This window comes from Filicampus tigris, chromosome 11 (assembly GCF_054856515.1).
Source record: "Filicampus tigris isolate MCC_2025a chromosome 11, RoL_Ftig_1.0, whole genome shotgun sequence".
Classification (NCBI taxonomy): Eukaryota; Metazoa; Chordata; class Actinopteri; order Syngnathiformes; family Syngnathidae; genus Filicampus; species Filicampus tigris.
Genome location: NC_141227.1, coordinates 1,399,943 through 1,419,931, shown reverse-complemented (window position 1 = coordinate 1,419,931; position 19,989 = coordinate 1,399,943). Strand labels below are relative to the sequence as shown.

The following is a 19,989-nucleotide window of genomic DNA, read 5'->3' as shown; positions in this document are numbered from 1 at the left end:
ATATGCAGCAGTGATTTCTATCAATATCTGCCAGTGTTCACATTTTGAAATTGATCACTTCAAAAGCATTCCTCTGAAATCACAATGTCCGATCACTGGTGAGCCATTTTGGGAATAGGTCCGCGTTGATGACGCCTGAGCCTTCAGCCATTTTAAGATGACAAGAGGTGACATTCCATGTGCCTAGAGCGTCTGTTACTAGTTATTCATATTAGTGTGATATTATGTAAAATTAAACATCGGCCCATTTTTAGGTTGGAGGGGTTGTTGGTGACAAATTTTTAAAAACGGCTGGACTAAGCATGGCCGGAAGTGGATTTTAGTCCGACCCACTAATCGGCCCTCATGCGTTTGATGTGGTCCCGAGGCGGCCAAATTTCATCTCAGCCTACTTAGCGAAAGGCTTCTTTTTAGGCTTCTTTCTACTCCCGCGTCTACGCAAGCGACAACTGCCGCATTGATTAACATGGCCGACGCATTGTGCTGTTGGCGACAGGTCTGCGACACATGCCACGCACACATCAGGAATTGTTGCTGCTCTGATTGGTCCATTATGTCACATGTTGCAATGACATACAGTTTCCCACACGGACAGGATGCACCACGCAGCTCGTTACTGCTGCAAAGCAAGCTAGTTTGGCAATACAATTAAATGCATAGTCTAGTCAACTCAGTCCCTTTACGGTTGTAGCCGGCACAATATCCATTGTTGTCGCTGTCTTTTTGAAGCGACGGCCCCTGACTTGGAACTCAACTGTTTCAAAACAATTTGTGTCTGGGAGTATATTAAGATGCATGCAGCACTCAAATATGATGCTGGTACATCAACGTGGAGTTCATGCACTTCTTCTGGCGTCTTTCTACTTTGGGAAATACGCCGTAGCAAACCTGCTGTGTATAGTGGTTTGATGGTATGCTTTTATTTTGAAGGCCGTGAAGGAGGGGAAGTGTGCAAAATAAGTAACTTGTTGAGTGCGACTTCTGCCCGTCTATTGGACCCAAATAATTATACAATACGACAAAACCAACCCCGGGGCTTGCAATGGAAGTAATCACACGCAGTTGGGTAAGTAGTAAAGTACTAGTGGAGCATTTTGAAGCGTGTCCACAGCGGGTTTGAGTATTAAATTAGCCAGCTAATGATCCTTAAAAAGCCTCTGCCGTTCGCATCTCTCCCCCGGCAGCGCCAATCACAGACACTTTTTATTTATTAATTATTTTTTGGGGTGGGGTGGGGGGGGGGTTGCGGGGAGGGATAGGGAATATAATATAAAAACAACAACAAAAAGCAAAACAAGAGCTGACCACAAAGCCCGAAAGCTGACTAGGAAAGTATTACCTTCTCTGTCTCACGGCTGCATTTGATGATGAAAATGTTTGCATATATGTCCTCAACACACATCCAATTGGACAGAGACAGAGTGGTATCCGTCCAAACCCAGTCCATTACTGCTCGCAATTCTACAAGGAAAGGAACCAGACGGAAACTACACACACACGCAGGCACACGCACACAGTATTGTTTACTTCAAAACGAGACTTAAAAATGCTGTTATATACAAACAATATAAAATTTAGATTCAGGATTGCATTGTGTTCATACCCTTGGAAGAGAAACAAGTTGAGGTGGCTGTAGTTTTTCGTGAGGAAGTTGCCAAGAATACGAGTAGGGTACCCGCAACGGATCTGGTATGCTGACAGGGCAAAGTAGATACACTTGACGAAGTACCACAGCTGGGCCACCAAGTTCTGATTGAATCTCCTACAAATAGAAAAAGTGTTAGCAAAAACTATGATGTTGATTACAAAAATAATAGAACAATAACATTTGGTTTGTTACCATGTCAGTATAAAAATCAAACCACAAAAATGTTCAATTGAAATTCACCTTTCAGTGACAGCTGGTAGGATAAAGAACATCCACAGGTGTATCCCAAAGACAAGAACAACCTTGGATGAGAGCAAAAGGATGTCAGAAAATCAGTTTTCATGGAATTCTTATTTGCACATACAGTGGAACCTCGGTTTTCGTGATGAATAATTCCAAAAAGTTGAACTGAAATCCAATTGTATGAAAATTGAAGCAATATTTCCTCTAGCAAATAATGTAAATCCATTTAACCCATTCCAGTGCAAAAAAAACATAACGCATGAAAAAAAAAAAAAAAAAAGATGAATTAATAAATGACATTTAATGAACAAATTTGGGAAACAAATGAAATAAATATAAATGACCAACGAAATGGATAAATGAACAGACATATAGACATAATATTAAAATGGCTTCCTGTATTGCAAATAATCAAAGTATCCTAATTATCAAAAATGTGAACACTTGGAAATTAGAGCTGTGCAATAAAACAATATACCGTATTTCCCGGAGTTTAAACCGCAACTTTTTTCCTAGGTTTTGAGCCATGCGGCTCAAATATAGTCCGGTGCGGCTATTCTGTGGCTTTTTCTTTCACCGCTCGGGGCGCTCTAACCGAAATTACAGTACAATTTGAAACAATACATTTGCCCAGCCATTAACTGGATGTGACTGCAGGTGGAGAAGTTCAACAGGAGAGGGCGCTATGCACTAGGTTATAGCATTAGGTGCTGTAATTCTTTGATTTTATGTTTTCCGAGAGGTCCCTGAATTCCACATGAATGCGATTGGCTGATGTTACGTCTGTTCTGTTGTTTCGATGTTAAATGCTATTGTTGATTTAGTACAGTTGGCAGCACATCGTGTGTTGGATTAGCTGACTTTAGTAACATAAAACAAGACAGGTGCATATGTAGAATGTAGTCGAACAATAAATGGTGGAGTCTGGTGGACATTAGCTGACAAATTGGAGCGGCAGCCAGCAGTGAAATGGCGATAAGTACTGTTTATTTTCTCTTGGTTCTGTTCTGTTTTAATCAGCAACGTTTGCTTAACAAGATAGAGTGGGTGCGGCTTGTATAACGGTGCAGCTCATAGCCCGGAAAATACGGTACTGTATTTTGTAGATACAATATAAAACTGCAATAGTACAAAATAATCCTCTATCATTTATATAGTTAGATTCACCTTGCTGCTACTGAGCGAATCCTACAATTTCTTTTCCTCCACTTAGTAATACTTTTTTGGTACACATACATGAATGTTACTTAAAGCATTGTGTTGTATTTATTTCAATTCTTTGCACATTACTGTATTCTTTGAAAATTGGTTGGTACTACCACACATTTTTAATGGTATTTATCTGCCTACTGGGAATTAGTGTTTAATCTTATTTTTATTCATCATAAAGATAACAGTAATTTGCAAAATTCATGCATTTTGTAGGAAAAATATATCAGAATATATATCGTTATCGGATGCAAAATGACCTATGTCTAAAAAGACTACTTAAAATATTGTAGAATACGTGATAATGCAGAAAAGTTCAAGTTCTTGGGACGTATATGTAGTCAAATTTTGCAGTGCTTTGATCTGTCAATCCCATTCACAATAATTTCCAATCTCGTATAGTGTAAATGCCAGGAGAATGTTCGACACTTATAGAGAGTACTTTGAGTAAACTGAACCTGGAAAATGAGTTTCCCCACGACAGCCTTCCGCAGGTACAAAGCTCTGTCGATGATCATGGTGGTGAACTGGATGAGAAGCATCACCAGAAATGCTTCAGGAACTTGGTCCTCTGATAAGGTGGAGGCAATATCAGCTGCTGCGCTGTGTTTCTAAGGGAGTAAATAGAAGAAACTGATTAAGATGAGATATTGTGCTGTATATCAGTCCAAACCCAGTCCAGTACAGTATACTGTCTAGTATAGTATACTGACACTATTGCCCAGTCCAGTACAGTATACTGTCCTCTATAGTATACTGTACTGGACTGGGCAATAGTGTCAGTCCAAATCCAGTCAGTAAACTGTCCAGTATAGCGCGACACTTGTGAGGATAAGTGATATGGATAATGGATGGATGGATGGATAGTGTCAGTCCAAACCCAGTCCTGTATAGTATATTGGACAGGGTTTGGACTGACACTATCCATCCAGCAGTCACTGATAGTGTAGCGGTACACACGCCTGAGTTGCGTGCGGGCAGCGTGGGATCGATTCCCGCTCAGTGACGGTGTCTGTGTGTGCCCTGCAACTGGCTGGCGACCAGTTTGGGGTGTAGTCTGCCTTCGCCTGTTGACGGCTGGGATAGGCTCCAGCACCTCCCTGCGACCCTGTATAGGATAAGCGGTTTGGAAGATGACATGATGACTATCCATCCATCCATCCATTATACATACCACTTATCCTCACAAGGGTCGCGGGCGTGCTGGAGCCTATCCCAGCTATATTCGGGCAGTAGGCTGGGGACACCCTGAATTGTTTGCCAGCCAATCACAGGGCACACAGAGGCAAACAAACAGCCACACTCACAATCACACCTCGCGGCAATTTAGAGTGTCCAATTAACCTACCAAGCATGTTTTTGGAATGTGGGGGAAAACCGGAGTACCCGGAGAAAACCCACGCTGGCAGGGGGAGAACATACAAACTCCACACAGGGAGGCCGGAGCCGGGATCGAACCCACGACCTCTGAAATGTGAGGCGGACGTGCTAACTAGTCGACCAGACACTACTGCTTCTCAAATCCAATCTTTTTATCTTTGTCTGCACAAAGATATGTCCTAAGTATGGAAATTTGTGGTCTATTTGGACTACTTTAGTGCTTTTTATTCAGTCACCACGGTGGTTTTGAACCAAAAACAAGAAATAACAACAACGCATACTCCGAGATTTTATTTAAAGAGAAATTAAAGTCATTTTATGCCAGGTACCAACATTTTTCAGTGGCTCAAAAGTATTTGGATGAAGTAATATATAAATAAATCAAATTTTCAAATACTTTGCACTCGAGTGGTTGCAATTTGAATCCCATGAACATCACAGAATTTATCCGTAGAAATGATTTCACTATTAAAACTCCTTTCTCAATGTTGGTTATGTTGTTGCAAAGAAGAAAAGCCATTTTTAGATATTTGTGATTTTTGGCGTCAAAGCCGTCAAAGGTCAACTTGAAATGAATCTTTTCACAAAAAGTTAATTTTGTGTTTTCTAGCGAGAAAAGGAAAAACAGGTGAAACTTGGCTATGTTCAACTGCTGATTACTACAGAATGGAGAGAGGTGGAAAGAATTGGGTTTTTTTCCTAATTGAAGAAGATGTTCTGACTGGTTGTTCCTTGATGTATCTTGACATATCAGTTGCTATGCATTTGCTATGGTCCTTTTAAGAAACCCTTTGCAATTCCACCTGGCAGTTTTACCTCAACGAAAGGTACACCAAAGTAAATTTGATACTATACTTGAACCATTTGGAGTATTGGCATAGTTTTGGTCGCTTTTTGAAGACAACACTTTGAATTTTTCTCCTCAACTGTCAGATTCGTTTTAAGTGCTACTGGCACTGAATTATGGAAGTTTGAATACATAGAAGGCCGTGGGTCGGCTTTCTTTTATGTTTGAATATGGAAGTTTGAATACATAAAAGAAGGGCGATCCACGGCCTTCTATGTATTCAAACTTCTACCTTTATTGTGTCAAATAGGCTGGATTCTAACTGAATACTGTATAAACGCGGGTTTCTCAGTGACATGTTGTCAGTACATCAATCTTTCTTGGAGTCATAATGTCAGCTTTCTTCCATGTCTTCTGCATCGAGCCCTGTTCTCTGCAGTTCATTTGTATTTTCATAGATAAAGACTTTTACTTTTCAACTTGTGTGCCACGTCTGCTCCTGGGTCCAAATTGTGTTCCTTACATGACAGTACATACTGACCAGTCATGTACCCAGCAGACTCAGACACAATCCATTGAGCTGCAGACGTCACTACCTGCTCCTAACCACCTCTACACCTCTAATCAGGGAGTGATCATATCACCGGCAGGTGCGTCACCTTTTCAGCAGGAACCCCTTGTGTCGCTCCTCCTCAATGGATCGCCCAGGCTGTCACAAGCCACGGTCTGCCTGCTGCCGCCCTCAGCCTGCCGAACACAAGCTCTGTCTTTTCCTCCACGTCTCTCTCACCTGTGCCCTCTATTTGTCCTAGTTTCTCACATTCCCATTCTATTTTAGTGCCCCATGTTTTGTTTTTGGACTTAGATTGCCCTGATTTGGTTAACCTCCTTTCTAATTCCGATTCCAATTTTGGCACTGATTTTGGTTTTCCCGGTCCCTTTCCCAGTCTTTATTCAAGACCTTGTCAGTTTTTTTTCATGTTTTTCTGTTGATGATCCCTTAGTGTCCACACCAGAACCTTTTGCTTCAGACCCTTACTTGGCTACCCGCATGGCCATTTACCAGTGACTTCCGCAGGTTAGCCAACGAAGGCCCCATGTAAAAGGTTCTGTTTCCCCTTGTAATTCTGCCTTTTCCAAGTCTTGTCATTTTGAACCTGTACCCACTCCACTTCACTCCTCGCCTTTTTGGTCACCTCGTTCATTGCTCACCTCATTCTGTTCGTCCCATTTCCCCTGGTTTGTCTTCCCCAGTACTTCTACTCCACACCCCTTGTGTCTCTTGTGCTCCCCAACTTCTATGGTGGCAGGCTGATGAGGCAGCCCTGAGGTCGCCGTGCTACCCTTTTCTGGCGGTGTATGTCACACAGCTGCCCTCTGACCCTGCTCCAGCTGTGCATGTCTTGTGGCCGCCCTCCGACCCTGCTCCTGAGGCGCAAGCCCTGTGGTAGCCCTCCAGCCATGCACCGATGGTGCAAGCCCTGCAGTCGCCCTCCGAACATGCGCTGACTGGCGTCAAAGCCGACCCTGCTCTGGCGGCTCACATCTTCCGGCCGCCCTCTGACCCTGCTCCAGTGGCACAAACAGTGTGGCTGCCCTCCGACCATGCACATACAGTGTAAGCCGGTTAGTTTAGACGAGCCTGCTCCGGCAGCGCAAACCCTGGGGCCACCCTCCGACCGGCACTGACAGCATGAACCCTACAGCCTGACCTGTCTGCTATTTTTACAGATCCTTGTGTGATGTTTTATTCAATGTTCAAGGTTGACTAAACCTGACACAGCCACAGCCCTGTGGCCACCCTCCGACCCTGCTCCTGTGGCGCAAGCCCTGCGACCGTCATCTGACCCTGCTCCGGTGGCGCACGCCTCACAGCTGCCCTCTGAACCTGCTCCAGTGGCGCACATCTTGTGGCCACCCTCCGGCCCTGCTCCGGTGGTGCAAGACTGGTCCAGACAAGAACCTCTCGTCTGGCCTCCCCTGATCCATCGTATGTGTCTCATTAGGTTGTGTTCACCTGTGTTCATTTACCCGATCCCTTGTGTTACTCAATCAGCTCCCTCTAAACCGTGTAACTGTCTAGGTGTTCCTTTTCAGTTCATTTGTATTTAGTTCCTTGTGTTCTTTCAGTCTTTGTTGGCTCATTGTGTTTGTCATGTCTAACTGCTGTTTATGTGATGTCTTAGTCCAGGTCAAGCTGTTTTCCTAATGTTTGTTTAGTTACTTTGATTCTTGTTGTTTTGGACACTTTTATTTTGTGTTTTTGATTTTTTGACCTTGTTTGTCTTTTGTCTTTTTCCACTGGGAGTTCCTCACAAGCCAGGTAGGGCACCTGGTGGTGCCCCTTTTGGGGGGTTGGGGAGACACTGTGGTGACTGGTTGTTCCTTGATGTATCTTGACTTATTAGATACTGTGAAATTGCTCTGATCCTTTTATGCTTTGGACCTTTGATTATGTAACCCCCATTCTGTCATATTGGCCTGGGGTCCATTTCACAAAGCATATTTAGTGAAAACCCAGAGTCTGCTAACCCTGAAATTAGGTAAACGCTGACTTTTCTGTTTCAAAAAGGGAGGTAACTCAAACCAGAGAAAGAGGGGTAACTCGAGTCGATTTCAAAGAGAGAGGTAACTCTCTCGGTCAGTTACAGCAGTAAGAGACTCTCTGAATCTAACCTGGTCGGCACCAGGTTTAACTCAATGAATCTTGAGTTTCTTTCTGTCTCCACTCTCTTTCAGAGCCACACACTCCATTTCAATTCCTCATTCATTCCGTTCACAAGCGGATGTTGCCGTAGTTGAATTCTGACGTCTGTCATTAAAAAAAATCGGAGTCACTATATGAGAAGTTCATTAGGCACAGTATCAATGAAAAAAAATTCTGTTGAATTTACTCAATTTTATTTCTTCAAGTGAGTTGAGCACGAAGTCTAATCATCTGGATTAATATTTTCAAGTAGGCTATACACCTACCAAATAAATGTATCTGGATCCAAATGATTTTATTTTGTGTGACCACAAAAAGGAGTAAATTCAACACACCATTATTTCAGTGTAGGTGGAGGCAAATGTGACATGTCCTTTTGATAGATCCCGTACGTGGATGAAGATGCAGCATTACTACAAAGAATAAAATATTAATCGGGAGATCGATCGGAATCTATCGAGGGCCCGCAACTGACTACTTTTTTCGCCTCGTTCCTGCGTGAGCTCATGGGCAAAGATATCTTGCCAATTCCTCCCGTTTTGGACCGTGCGCATCGATCGCTAACAGCTAAACCCAGACACGGCGAAAGACAGAGGCCTGTTATCGTCAGATTTCATAACTTTCAAACAAAGGAGATGGTTATTCGACAAGCTCGAAAGAGAAGATCTGACATGAAGTACCATGGAATACCCATCTACATTCATGAGGATTACACCCCTGAAGTCATGGAGCAACGCATAGCTTGTCGGGACGTGATGCAGCAGCTGTACAAACGGGCTGAAACCTTCGCTTCTCTAGGCTGCTGATCACAATGGAGAATGGAGAGAGAATTCAGCTGCAATCTGTGGAGGACGCTAAGGATTACCTTCTACCAAACAGGCTCAGTGACTCTGCACCTGATTACTGAACTATTTGCCTCGTCGGAATTCGCTGTGTTCCAGGTTCTTACATGACAGTTCATAAACGTTGGCACCGCATTCTCCTTGACTACAGTAAGTATTCTCTAGTAAGGAATCTTTCCTTATAACAGAATTTCCTTATGTGTGGAACAACTACGGTACATGTCCTGTATGAACATGCACGTATGTTAACAAAATACATGTGTAACAACACAAGCAATTTAATGCCCCAAAAAATATTTTCCCCCAAATTTTTACTAAACAAAAACTAAACTATAAAGTACAGGTATAAGAACAAAATACAGTACAGTATAACAAACATGGTCCAAATACTGTTGACAAAATACTATAAATACTGTAACACCAATGCAGTACAGTACTTAACTATAGTAAAACTGTACTGTATTTTAGTGTTGATTTTCCTCAGACTTGCGAAAAAATGAGTATTTTGAGTTCAAAGCATTGTTGTTGCGAAGATGCTTTCTTGCTGGACGGTGGCTTTACAACAGGACTTTTCTCGTAGATTTGAGTTTTTCTAACTCCAAGTGTCAATGTTTTTTACTTTGTGTCCAGCTTGGCATAATCGGATGCATTTCACTCTCTCTTTCACGGTCATTACCGTTCTTCTTCGTTTCGATGCCATGAACTACAGACGGAAATGTAAATGAATAAATTTAAAATCTTTTTCAAAATTAATTTCAGTAAAACGCAGCCAGAGAAGTAACTTACATGTCGCCGTTTTGGAGCCAATGATGGCAGAGCGGTCAGAGTTTTTCCATAGTACGAGCGGGAGCTGGTTGAGTTTACACTAGTGCGGGCTTCCCTATGGGTTCCGGATAAAGTACCGGAACTTCCGTTGGAAGTAATCGATGGTTAATGTAGAAGAAAATTTAATGCATACGTTTTTTTTCGGAGTGAGGGAATTTCCGTTTTATACGATGATGGCGGAGCGGTCAAAGTTTTTCCATAGTGAAGAGCTTGGACTGCTTGAGTTTGCGCTCACTGTGGGCTTCGCTATTGGTTCTGGGTTCCGGATACTGGAACTTCCGTTGTCAGGAATTGATCGTTAATGTAATATAGGAGAAGACAATTTAATACGTTGTTTTTCTGGGTGAGGGAATTTCCGTAGTGGGAATACTTAGTGTATAATTTATGTTGTTTTTCCTACTTTTTGAGGGCCTTCCTGTGGTTATTTTTCATGTTATAATATTGTTTGCCTTTCATATTTTAATATTTTTGTATGTACGTATATATGCATATTTATGTTTATTATGATGCAATTCACATAAGCAGTATGCATTTGTGTATGTACCCATGGGATGTGAAGTTAACACTGTTACTATCCAATTTTTATTTATTTATTTATTTTTTCGTGGGTAAAGCTCCGCTGTATTTCTCTTTTTTTTCCAAATCTTACATAACCTTTTAAATACTATCACAGAAGATTAAAGATTCTTAATTTTTATTTATTTTACTTTTTATAATTGAGACTGTTCTCTTAATTAATCCGATTTGGCAGTTCCTTGTTTGACGTGTGTTTGTGTTACTGTATTTCTTGTTCGAAGAAGATGTTCTGCTATGAATGCTACGGCATTCAGAGTTTGGTAGAAACCTTGTTATAATGTGCATTATCTTAGTTTTTAAAGAATGCCCAGAAGTCACTTTTCCGTATTTACAGTTTGATTGTGATTCGTGCTCTATTTCCTTTTTTGTAATGGGAGTTGGAGTAAGGAAGACTCTGAAGTCTTGTATCTTGGATGATACCGAAGTGTAATTTTCCCAAGGGATTTTTTTGTTTTGTTTTGTATGTAGGTATGTGTGTGTATGTTGTGGAATGTATGTACCCCACATCCTTTATTTATTTATTTCCTTATTTTTATTTTTAATTTTTTATTTCTGTTGTGTTTTGCAGCTCAGCTGGCTAACTCATCTTAAAGTCAATTTTGATGGGCCTATGTTTCGTTTCATGGAATGTCAAAGGAATGAATAATATTGTCAAGGCCAGGAAGGTACTGTCACACCTACAACACCTTGGGCAAGATCTGTTCTTTTTGCAAAAAACTCACCTCCGCGCTTCTGAAATTCCACGCATGAAAAGGGCTTGGATGGGCCATTTATTCTGTTCGGGTTTCACTCAAAGAGCAAGGGGCGCTGCCATTGTCATATGTACGGACATTTCTTTTGAACCCTCTATTTCCATTTGTGATTCTAATGGTCGCTTTGTTATAGTTTCAGGCAAATTGCTGAATATCCTAGTGGTTCTGGCCTCAGTATATATATGCCCCTACATGTGATGACGATAAGTTTATAATTTTTTTTTCCTTTCTACCCAATCTTACCTTTTCATCATCGGGGGTGATTTTAACTTCTAACTAAGTCTGCTACTGCCTTGAAATTCTAAGCAGAACAATTGGGATTGGCTGACGCTTGGAGAACAAAGTTCCCTTCTGCTATTTTCATTCTTTTCTCATGGACACTACAGCTATTCTAGGATAGATTTCTTTCTAGTGGATGTTAGGCTGTTAAGCAGTATTACTGCTTGCAAATATCATACTATTGTCATTTGGGATCATGGTCCAACATCGGTTGATAGTACCTTTTCTTCCTGCAGACCTCACAAAGTATCGAAATTTAATTCCCAGGTGCTTTCTGAGGCTAAGTTTACAGATTTTCTTACCGAGCAAATACCTCTAGACGTTTTTTTTTTTTTAATGAATGATCAGCCCAACATTAGCAGTGATATACTGTGGGATTCATTCAAGGCAGGTGATTTCATTCATATCCAATTTTAAAAGGATGGAATAAATTAACACATATTTCAGATGAAATACATTCTCTAGATATATGCTACTAACCCCTCATCTACATTGTATAAAAAGAGACTGCAGTTGCAATTTCAATATGATTTGTTAGTGACTGGCAAAATTGAGGTCCAGCTTTTGCAAATGAAGCAACTTTTTTTGAACAAGGCGACAAACCTGGCAAGTTGTTGGCATACCAGGCCAGATCAGTGAATACCTCTCGATTCATTCCAAGAATAACTTCCCCAACCGGTCTGATTTTAACTGACCCCAAAGAAATTTGTGATGATTTCTCTTATTACTCCACACTTTAGTCTTCTGAGAGTTCCCCCTGTAACTGGTCTTTGTCCAACCCCCTGGATTCTTTAACTTACCCTCAAGTTGATGTTGATACTTATTGTAGTCTAGGATCCCTCATAACAACTTCTGAAGTTCAGGAGGCCATCAGATCTGTGCAAATTTCTAAATATCCTGGACCAAATGGTTTCAGTGCAGAGTTCTTCAAAACTTTTTCGGATGTACTAGCTCCGATCCTTGTGAGGGTGTTTAATGATGCGTTTCAGAATGGACGGCTGCCTGGCACATTTTCGAAAAGCATCGATAACTCTGTTGCCCAAGAAGGACAAGGATCCTCTTCACTGTAGCAGACCAATCTCTCTTTGGAATGTTGACTTTAAAATCCTGTCCAAGGTGCTCGCCCTTCGACTCCAGGTTATTCAAATGGTAATAAATCCGGACCAGACCGGTTTCATCGCTGGCCAACACTCTTAACAATACCAGGCAGTTAGTGAACATCATATGCTCCTCTTCGGACTCTAACCCTGCCGAGATTATTCTTTTTCGGGATGCAGAGAAGGCGTTTGACCGAGTGGAGTGGAGCTACCTGTTTTTTATTTTGGCAAAATTTGGCTTTGATCCAAATTTCATATCTTGGATCAAACATCTTTATACGTCTCCTAAAGCTAGTATCAACATTAATGTCACGAAATCTGACCCATTTCTGCTATCTCGCGGCACCCATCAGGGATGTCCTCTTTCTCCATTCTTGTTTGTGCTTGCACTTGAACCCTTAGCCCTGTGGCTTCGTAGTGAGCAGAAATTTGAAAGGATTTCTCGATTTGGACTTTCCAACAAATTTTATCTTTGTACGCTGATGACCTCTTGCTTCTTGTTACAAATCCCAATACATCCCTTCCCGCTATTCTTGATATTTTGGAACAATTCAAGATACTACATGGTTATAAAATTAATTTGAACAAAAGTGAATACCTCCCATCAACTTACCTGCTGAGAGCCTTCCTCTTTCCATATTACCTTTTAAGAAGGCGACCCGATTGAAATACCTTGGCGTTACCGTGACAAAGTCACACAGAATTATTCGCCATGAATTTTCAACCCTTACTTGACCGTTGCAAACTGGACTTGGCTAGGTGGACTACTCTCCCTCTTTCTCTACTAGGTTGGGTTAACCATATTAAAATGATGGTACTTCTGTTATGAATGTTTTTTTTACGTGTTGTATCTATCAGTTGCTCTGCAGATGTCCTTTTGTTCTTTGCCGTTTATGATGTCATGAAGTCTTTTAAAGTCGTTTAAAAGTTTGAGTTACACACTGACACATTGTCAGTACGTCAAACCTTGTTCGAGTGAGGATGCAAACTTTCTTCCAGTCCTGATCTCTGTTGTTATTTTGTATTTTTGTGGCTAAAGACTTTTAACTCTTCAATTTCCGTGTCATGTCTGCGTATGTTCCGAACCTGTACCCTTAGTGTCCACGGCTGAACCCTTGCCTTCGGACCCTTCTTTGGGTGCCCGGTTGGCCATTTACACAGGACTCCCGCGGGGTGGCCAACATAGACGCTCGAGTAGAGGTTCTGGTTCCTCCCGTAAGTCCGTTTTTCCAAGTTGCGTCATTACGAACCTGTACCCTTAGTGTCCACGGCTGAACCCTTGCCTTCGGACCCTTCTTTGGGTGCCCAGTTGGCCATTTACCTGGGACCCCAACGGGGTGGCCAACGTAGACGCCTGAGTAGAGGTTCTGCTTCCTCCCATAATTCAACCTTTACCAAATCACATTATTAGGAATCTTTACCCAAACCACTACACTCCCCGCCTTTTTTGACACCTCGTTCACTGTGTACTTCTTCACATAGTCCCGTTCATCCCGTTTCTTCTAGTTTACCTTCCTCACTATCTGTACTCCCAACCCCTCGTGTCTCGTGTGCGTCCTAACCTCATGGTGGCAGACTAATGAGGCAGGGCCCCTTCCCAGCGCCTCAGCGTCTCAGCAAATGCCGGCCCCAGTCCCGATGCCTCGGCAGTGCCAGGCCCCCTTCCCGGCACCTCGGCAAACTACCGGCTCCCACACACAGTGCCTCAGGAGTGCTAGGCCCTTTTCCCGGCACCACGACAACTACAGGCTCCCATGGCGGCTCTTCGGCAGTGCCAGGCCCCCTTCCCGGCACCCTGACAACTACAGGCTCCCACGCCGGCTCCTCTGCACCCGGTGTCTCAGCAGTGCCAGACCCTCTTCCTGGCACCTCGACAAGTACAGGCAATCAGCAAAATGCAGGCCCTGGCTCCTCAGCACCACAAGGCTTATTACTCTTCCCCAGCGGCGCAAGCTTTGCAGCCTCCTCACGATCCTGCTTCGGCGGCACTTGGTCTTCGCCTGCCCTCTGACTCTGCTCTGGCAGCGCAAGGCCTTCGGCTGCCCTCTGACTCTGCACTGGCTGCGCAAGGCCTTCGGCTGCTCTCTGACTCTGTTCGGGCGGCGCAACCTCTGCGGCTGCCCTTGAATTTTGCTACGACGGTGCAAGGCCTTCGGCTGCTCCCTGATTCTGCTCCAGCAGCGCAAGGCCTTCGGCTGCCCTTTGACTCTGTTCCGGCAGCCCACCGTCTGGCCTTTGGGAGGGCCACTAGATTGTCAACGCAACGACCCTCTCGCCTGGCCTCCGGGTCGCCCACCAGACTGGTTCTGCCGAGACCTTCTTGTCTTGCCTCCTGGTTGCCCACCGGACTGGCCCTGCCAAGACCCTCTCGTCTGGCCTCCGGGTTGCCCACCATTCTGGTCCTGCCAAGACCCTCTCGTCAGGCCTCCTGGACGCCCACCGGACTGCCCCGTTCAGAACCTCTTGTCTGGCATTCAGGAGGGCCACTAGATTGTCCCCGCCACGACCCTCTCATCTGGTCTCCTGGACGCCCATTGGACTGGTTCTGCCAAGACCTTCTTGTCTTGCCTCCTGGTTGCCCACCGGACTGGCCCTGCCAAGACCCTCTCGTCTGGCCTCCGGGTTGCCCACCATTCTGGTCCTGCCAAGACCCTCTCGTCAGGCCCACCGGACTGCCCCGTTCAGAACCTCTTGTCTGGCATTCAGGAGGGCCACTAGATTGTCCCCGCCACGACCCTCTCATCTGGTCTCCTGGACGCCCATTGGACTAGTTCCGCCAGGAACCTCTAGTCTGGCCTTCTCTGATCTGTTCTTGATTTTGGTTTTGCTTTAGGATTTAGTTTAATGTTTTCATCATGATTCTTTTGTGTCTGTTTAGTTACTTTAATTCTTGTTGTTTTATACTTAAATTATTTTTTTTATTTTTTTTACCTACTGTTACTGGGTACTGTTATGACTGTTATGATGGTTGTTTACGTTGTATCAGGTGCTCTGCAGATGTTATGGTCCTTTTATTCTTTGTCCTGTATGATGTCATGAAGTCTTACAGTTTAAAAGTTCGAGTTACACACTGACACATTGTCAGTATGTCAAACCTTCAAGTGAGGATGCAAACTCTCAGTCCTGATCTCTGTTGTTACTTTGTATTTTTGTGGATAAAGACTGTAGACTATTCAACTTCCATGTCATGTCTGCGTATGGGTCCAAATCCCAATCCTCACATGACAACTTCCTCGCTTCCTTAACATGTTTGAACATATGCCTGTATTCATTTGTAAATCTTTTTTTCCACACCAGGAAATTACATCGTTCTTGTGATGTAATAAACAAGCCTTTAAGAGGTCATCTCTTCAGCTTCCTAAAATTTTTGGAGTTCTAGTCTTACTGGACTTTCGTGGATACTACTGGGCTAGTAATATCAACAAAATACCTTTTTGGAACGTTGAGGCCAACATGGAACTGTCCTCCTCATCACTCTCACTATGGTCAATAGTCTGCTCAGTTGCCCCTTACATTCAAGCGAGCAGCATGTAACTCTCTCGTACTTGAAACATTGAAGATTTGGAGCCAATTCAGAAGACAATTTGGTCTACATTGTGGGTCAAGGCTCGCACCTGTTTGCCGGAACCATTTGTTTATCCGATCCTGTTCTGACCGAGCTTTTGAATCCTGGTCAAACTGTGGTCTGAAGACCCTTGACAGCCTTTATATTGTCGCCGTATTTCCTTTGTTTTCTGACCTTTAAAAAAAATGTATGCTCTCATTTATTTCGTTATTTCCAGATTTGACATTCTGTCCAAAACCAATTCCCTTACTTCCCGAAGCGTCCCCCTGAGACCGTGATGGATTCTCTCCTAATACACAAAGCAACACAAAAATCTTTAATTGCAACATTATATCATTCAATTTTTAGCATTAATCTAACCCCCCTTAATCAATTGAGGTATGTCTAGGGCCAGGACCTTAATATCAAAATCACTCACAAACAATGGTATCGGATGCTTAATCTTGTACATTCCTCATCAATTTGTGCGAGGTACCAACTTCTACAATGCAAAATCTTACACAGAAGCCAAATTTAATATTGGCAAAAATCTTTCCGGACAGATCTGACTCTTGTACTAGATGTAACCTTTCGCCGGCTAATCACATACACATGTTCTGGTTATGTCCCAAACTTAATGACTTCTGGCACGCTATCTTCTACACATTGGGGAAGGTACTGGGTACTACAGTGAACCTTGACCCATTTACTGCCCTTTTTGGAATGCCTCCGCCACTCCTTTTGTCCAAAAACACTCAAACTATTATTTCTTTCACTACTCTGCTTGCGGGCAAACTCATTCTACTTTAGTGGACTCACTCATCCCCACCTACCAATAATAGGTGGATTCAGGAAATGTTATAATGTGTGAGGCTTGAGAAGATCAGATTTTCCCTGAAAGGTTCCTTCCAGGCTTTTCACAAAACCTGGCAGCCCTTCTTGCTTCATATAGATACCCTGCATATTGATGCGCAGAACCGTGGAGCTGCTGATTGTGTTTTCATTTTTATTAGTTCCCCCTCGGCGGCACGGCAGACGACAGGTTAGCACGTCCGCCTCACAATTCAGAGGTCGTGGGTTCGATCCCGGCTCCGGCCTCCCTGTGTGGAGCTTGCATGTTCTCCCCGCGCCTGCGTGGGTTTTCTCCGGGTACTCCGGTTTCCTCCCACATTCCAAAAACATGCATGGCAGGTTAATTGAACACTCTAAATTGCCCCTAGGTGTGATTGTGAGTGCGAATGTTTGTTTGTCTCTGTGTGCCCTGCGATTGGCTGGCAACCGATTCCCTGCCCGAAGACAGCAGGGATAGGCTCCAGCACTCCCCGCGACCCTTGTGAGGATAAGCGGTATAGATAATGGATGGATGGATTCCCCCTCGTTCATTTATCTTAGGATATGTGTTTAATACCATTGTTGTTAGTAAATTCTTTTTCAACTGTAGTTTTTTATTTTTATTTATATTTTTGTCTTTTTGTTTGTTTGCTCATTTTATTTATTATTTATCTTGTCCTTTTTTTTTTTTAAGACCTGAAATGTGTGATGTGAATGTGTGGTTGAGTGTGTTGTTTGGGTGTAGTATGACTTTATTTTTGATGTTCTTTCACTCTGATGGAGACATACTTTGCTTCACGATTTGTACCTGTTGAAAAGGTTTTTCTTATTATTGTTGTCTCCTGATCGAATGTACCCATCTCATAACTGAAAAAAGTCAATACAAATATTTGACAAAAAAAAAAAACAGTGGTCAGCAACCCGCGGCTCCAGCTCTTTCATCCTTATGTTGCGGCTCTGCGTGGCTTGGGAAAGTAAATAATAAGTGTCTAATTGAAGTGCATGTTATTTGTCTCAAAAACACGCATCATGTCTTCTTAGTAAGTCAAGGTTTTTGGCCACTTTCATATGTGGTCCTAGATTGGATACCTATGGGATTTTTTTTTGCAATGCAACTGCAGTCTGAACCGCCAGGTCGCAAATATGCGACATTGACATTGTCATTCTCAGCCCAAAATGCGCTCCGAGCAGGCGGGGGTAAAGATCTGGGAGCGGGGAGATAGAATCTGCAAAGTTGTTTTGAGTAACAGTATTGACTTAATATTTTAATTAAATTTAATCCCACTTGAAACATGAAACATAAAGTTGACATTTATGGTGATAGTAGTAATTCAGCCACGGCTCCGTTCGGCTCGTTATACGCGCGGTTATGAAGTGACGTCATCTTCCCAGCCCTGATTTGCGGATGCTGCATGTGCGCACGCAAAGGTTCAGGAGCAGGAGTCCCATTAACCAGGTAAAATAAATATTTAGGCAGTTATTTTGTTAATATTTATATTCATTGTTAAGTGAAATAGTGCTCTTTTTTCCACTCTATTTATAAATTCAAGCATTTTTGCTTGCTAGATGGATAATTTTAGTTTAGCTTTTTAATTCATTTGAAAGAGACCAACTTTTTTGTAAGAATTCAAAATGTGTGGATGGACTGCATGGATATATATATATATATATATATATATATATATATGTATATATATATATATATATATATATGTATATATATATATATATACATATATATATATATACGTATATATATATATACATATATATATATATACGTATATATATATATACATATATATATACGTATATATATATATATACATATATATATACATACATACATATACATATATACATATATATATGTATATATATATATATACATATATATATATATATACATATATATATACATACATACATATACATATATACATATATATATATATATATATATATATATATATACACGTCTTCATTTTACATGTCACAAAGTGGTGAGTAAATTCAACCATTTTTTTCAGGGCTACCTGTTCGAACAATTATAATGTATATGCCGCATGTGGGCCACATTTCCATGCAGTGGACACAAGATTCAGCCAGGACTGCCACCAGGTCTGCTGCAGTCTCACTTCAAAGCGATAAGTAGGGTAAAAGGATAGATGGATAACTTTTACTCACCCCGAAAGCCCAAAATCCAAAGACAATGATGATGAAGTCAATAACATCAGTCAGGAACATGAGTGCGTAGACATCAGTGGCAACACGATAATCAGCTTGGAGAGTATCAAAGAAGAAACCCTGAATGGGCTCGTAAAGTCCCTGGATCCTGTCAAGGGAGTCAGATTTGTTACACTTCCTTCCAAATACATTGTAACAGTGTGGCCAAGGCCAACTTCTTTATATTTGCTGTAGCCTGAAAATATTCTGGTTTGGCATCAAACGATTATTATGAGACAAAAGATTTCAGATTTTATTTCTAGGTATTTACATTTGCATCTGATACAAAGGAGCATTATTTGTAATTTGTAACACATTTTAGGTGAGTACTAGATTAGAGTTGAATTAGAAGTACAGTATAGTTCCCTGCCCTCTTTTAGCTGTATGTTTAGGCTACTACTATTTAGCCAATTGAAACCCTTCTACATTTCACATGATGGACTCACGGATCTCACAGTCAGTTTGTTTGAAGCCTTCTTTAAATTGGCAGACAAAATGTTTCTGTAGACCTTTGAGAACATTTTGTTATAGCACATCTGTAATGATGGTTTGTAAATGCAGAGGAAACCATTGAAGCCTAAGCCATGAAATTGTTTCAAATTAAAGCATGTATGTTTGGGCATCATGGGAAGATCATTTCTTTCTCCAAACAGAAGACATCCATTACTTTGGTAATCATTGGGGTCTTGCCATCCCTCGTCAGTCCATAAAACTTTGATACAGAAAGTTTGAAGTTATGTACATTTTGGAGAATCCAGCCTGACCTAATCTTCCTGGGAACACATTGTTTCATCTTATCTGTACTTTTGTTCATGAAGTCTTCTACAAACAGTACTGTAATACTGTCACTCCTTCCCTCAAGTTTGTTTGTAATGTCACGCACTTGTTTTAAGTTCTCTGTATTCAAATGAGATTGTCTTTGAAATACCAGTTCAACATCTATCACTTAGTACACCAGTGGACAATCCTTATGGGTTTACTGGCCACGGGTTTGTGTAATAGTGCTCATTAATATAGATTTTTCATCTCTCAACTTCACAAAT

The 19,989-nt window shown here is 42.0% G+C and overlaps 1 protein-coding gene across 6 annotated transcripts in view; it reads right to left on the bottom strand.

Annotated features, from left to right (window-relative positions):
* The window catches only part of piezo1 (piezo type mechanosensitive ion channel component 1 (Er blood group)), a 260,505-nt gene that overhangs the window by 23,073 nt on the left and 217,443 nt on the right, over positions 1–19,989 (bottom strand). For all 6 annotated transcript variants that reach the window (XM_086044430.1, XM_086044431.1, XM_086044432.1 and 3 more), the window contains 5 exons: positions 18,908–19,055; positions 3,559–3,711; positions 1,889–1,950; positions 1,604–1,762; positions 1,340–1,487 (listed from right to left, as the gene is read on the bottom strand). In XM_086044430.1, coding sequence (XP_085900556.1) covers positions 1,340–1,487; positions 1,604–1,762; positions 1,889–1,950; positions 3,559–3,711; positions 18,908–19,055 — 670 coding nt within the window. The remainder of the gene's footprint in view (positions 1–1,339; positions 1,488–1,603; positions 1,763–1,888; positions 1,951–3,558; positions 3,712–18,907; positions 19,056–19,989) is intronic.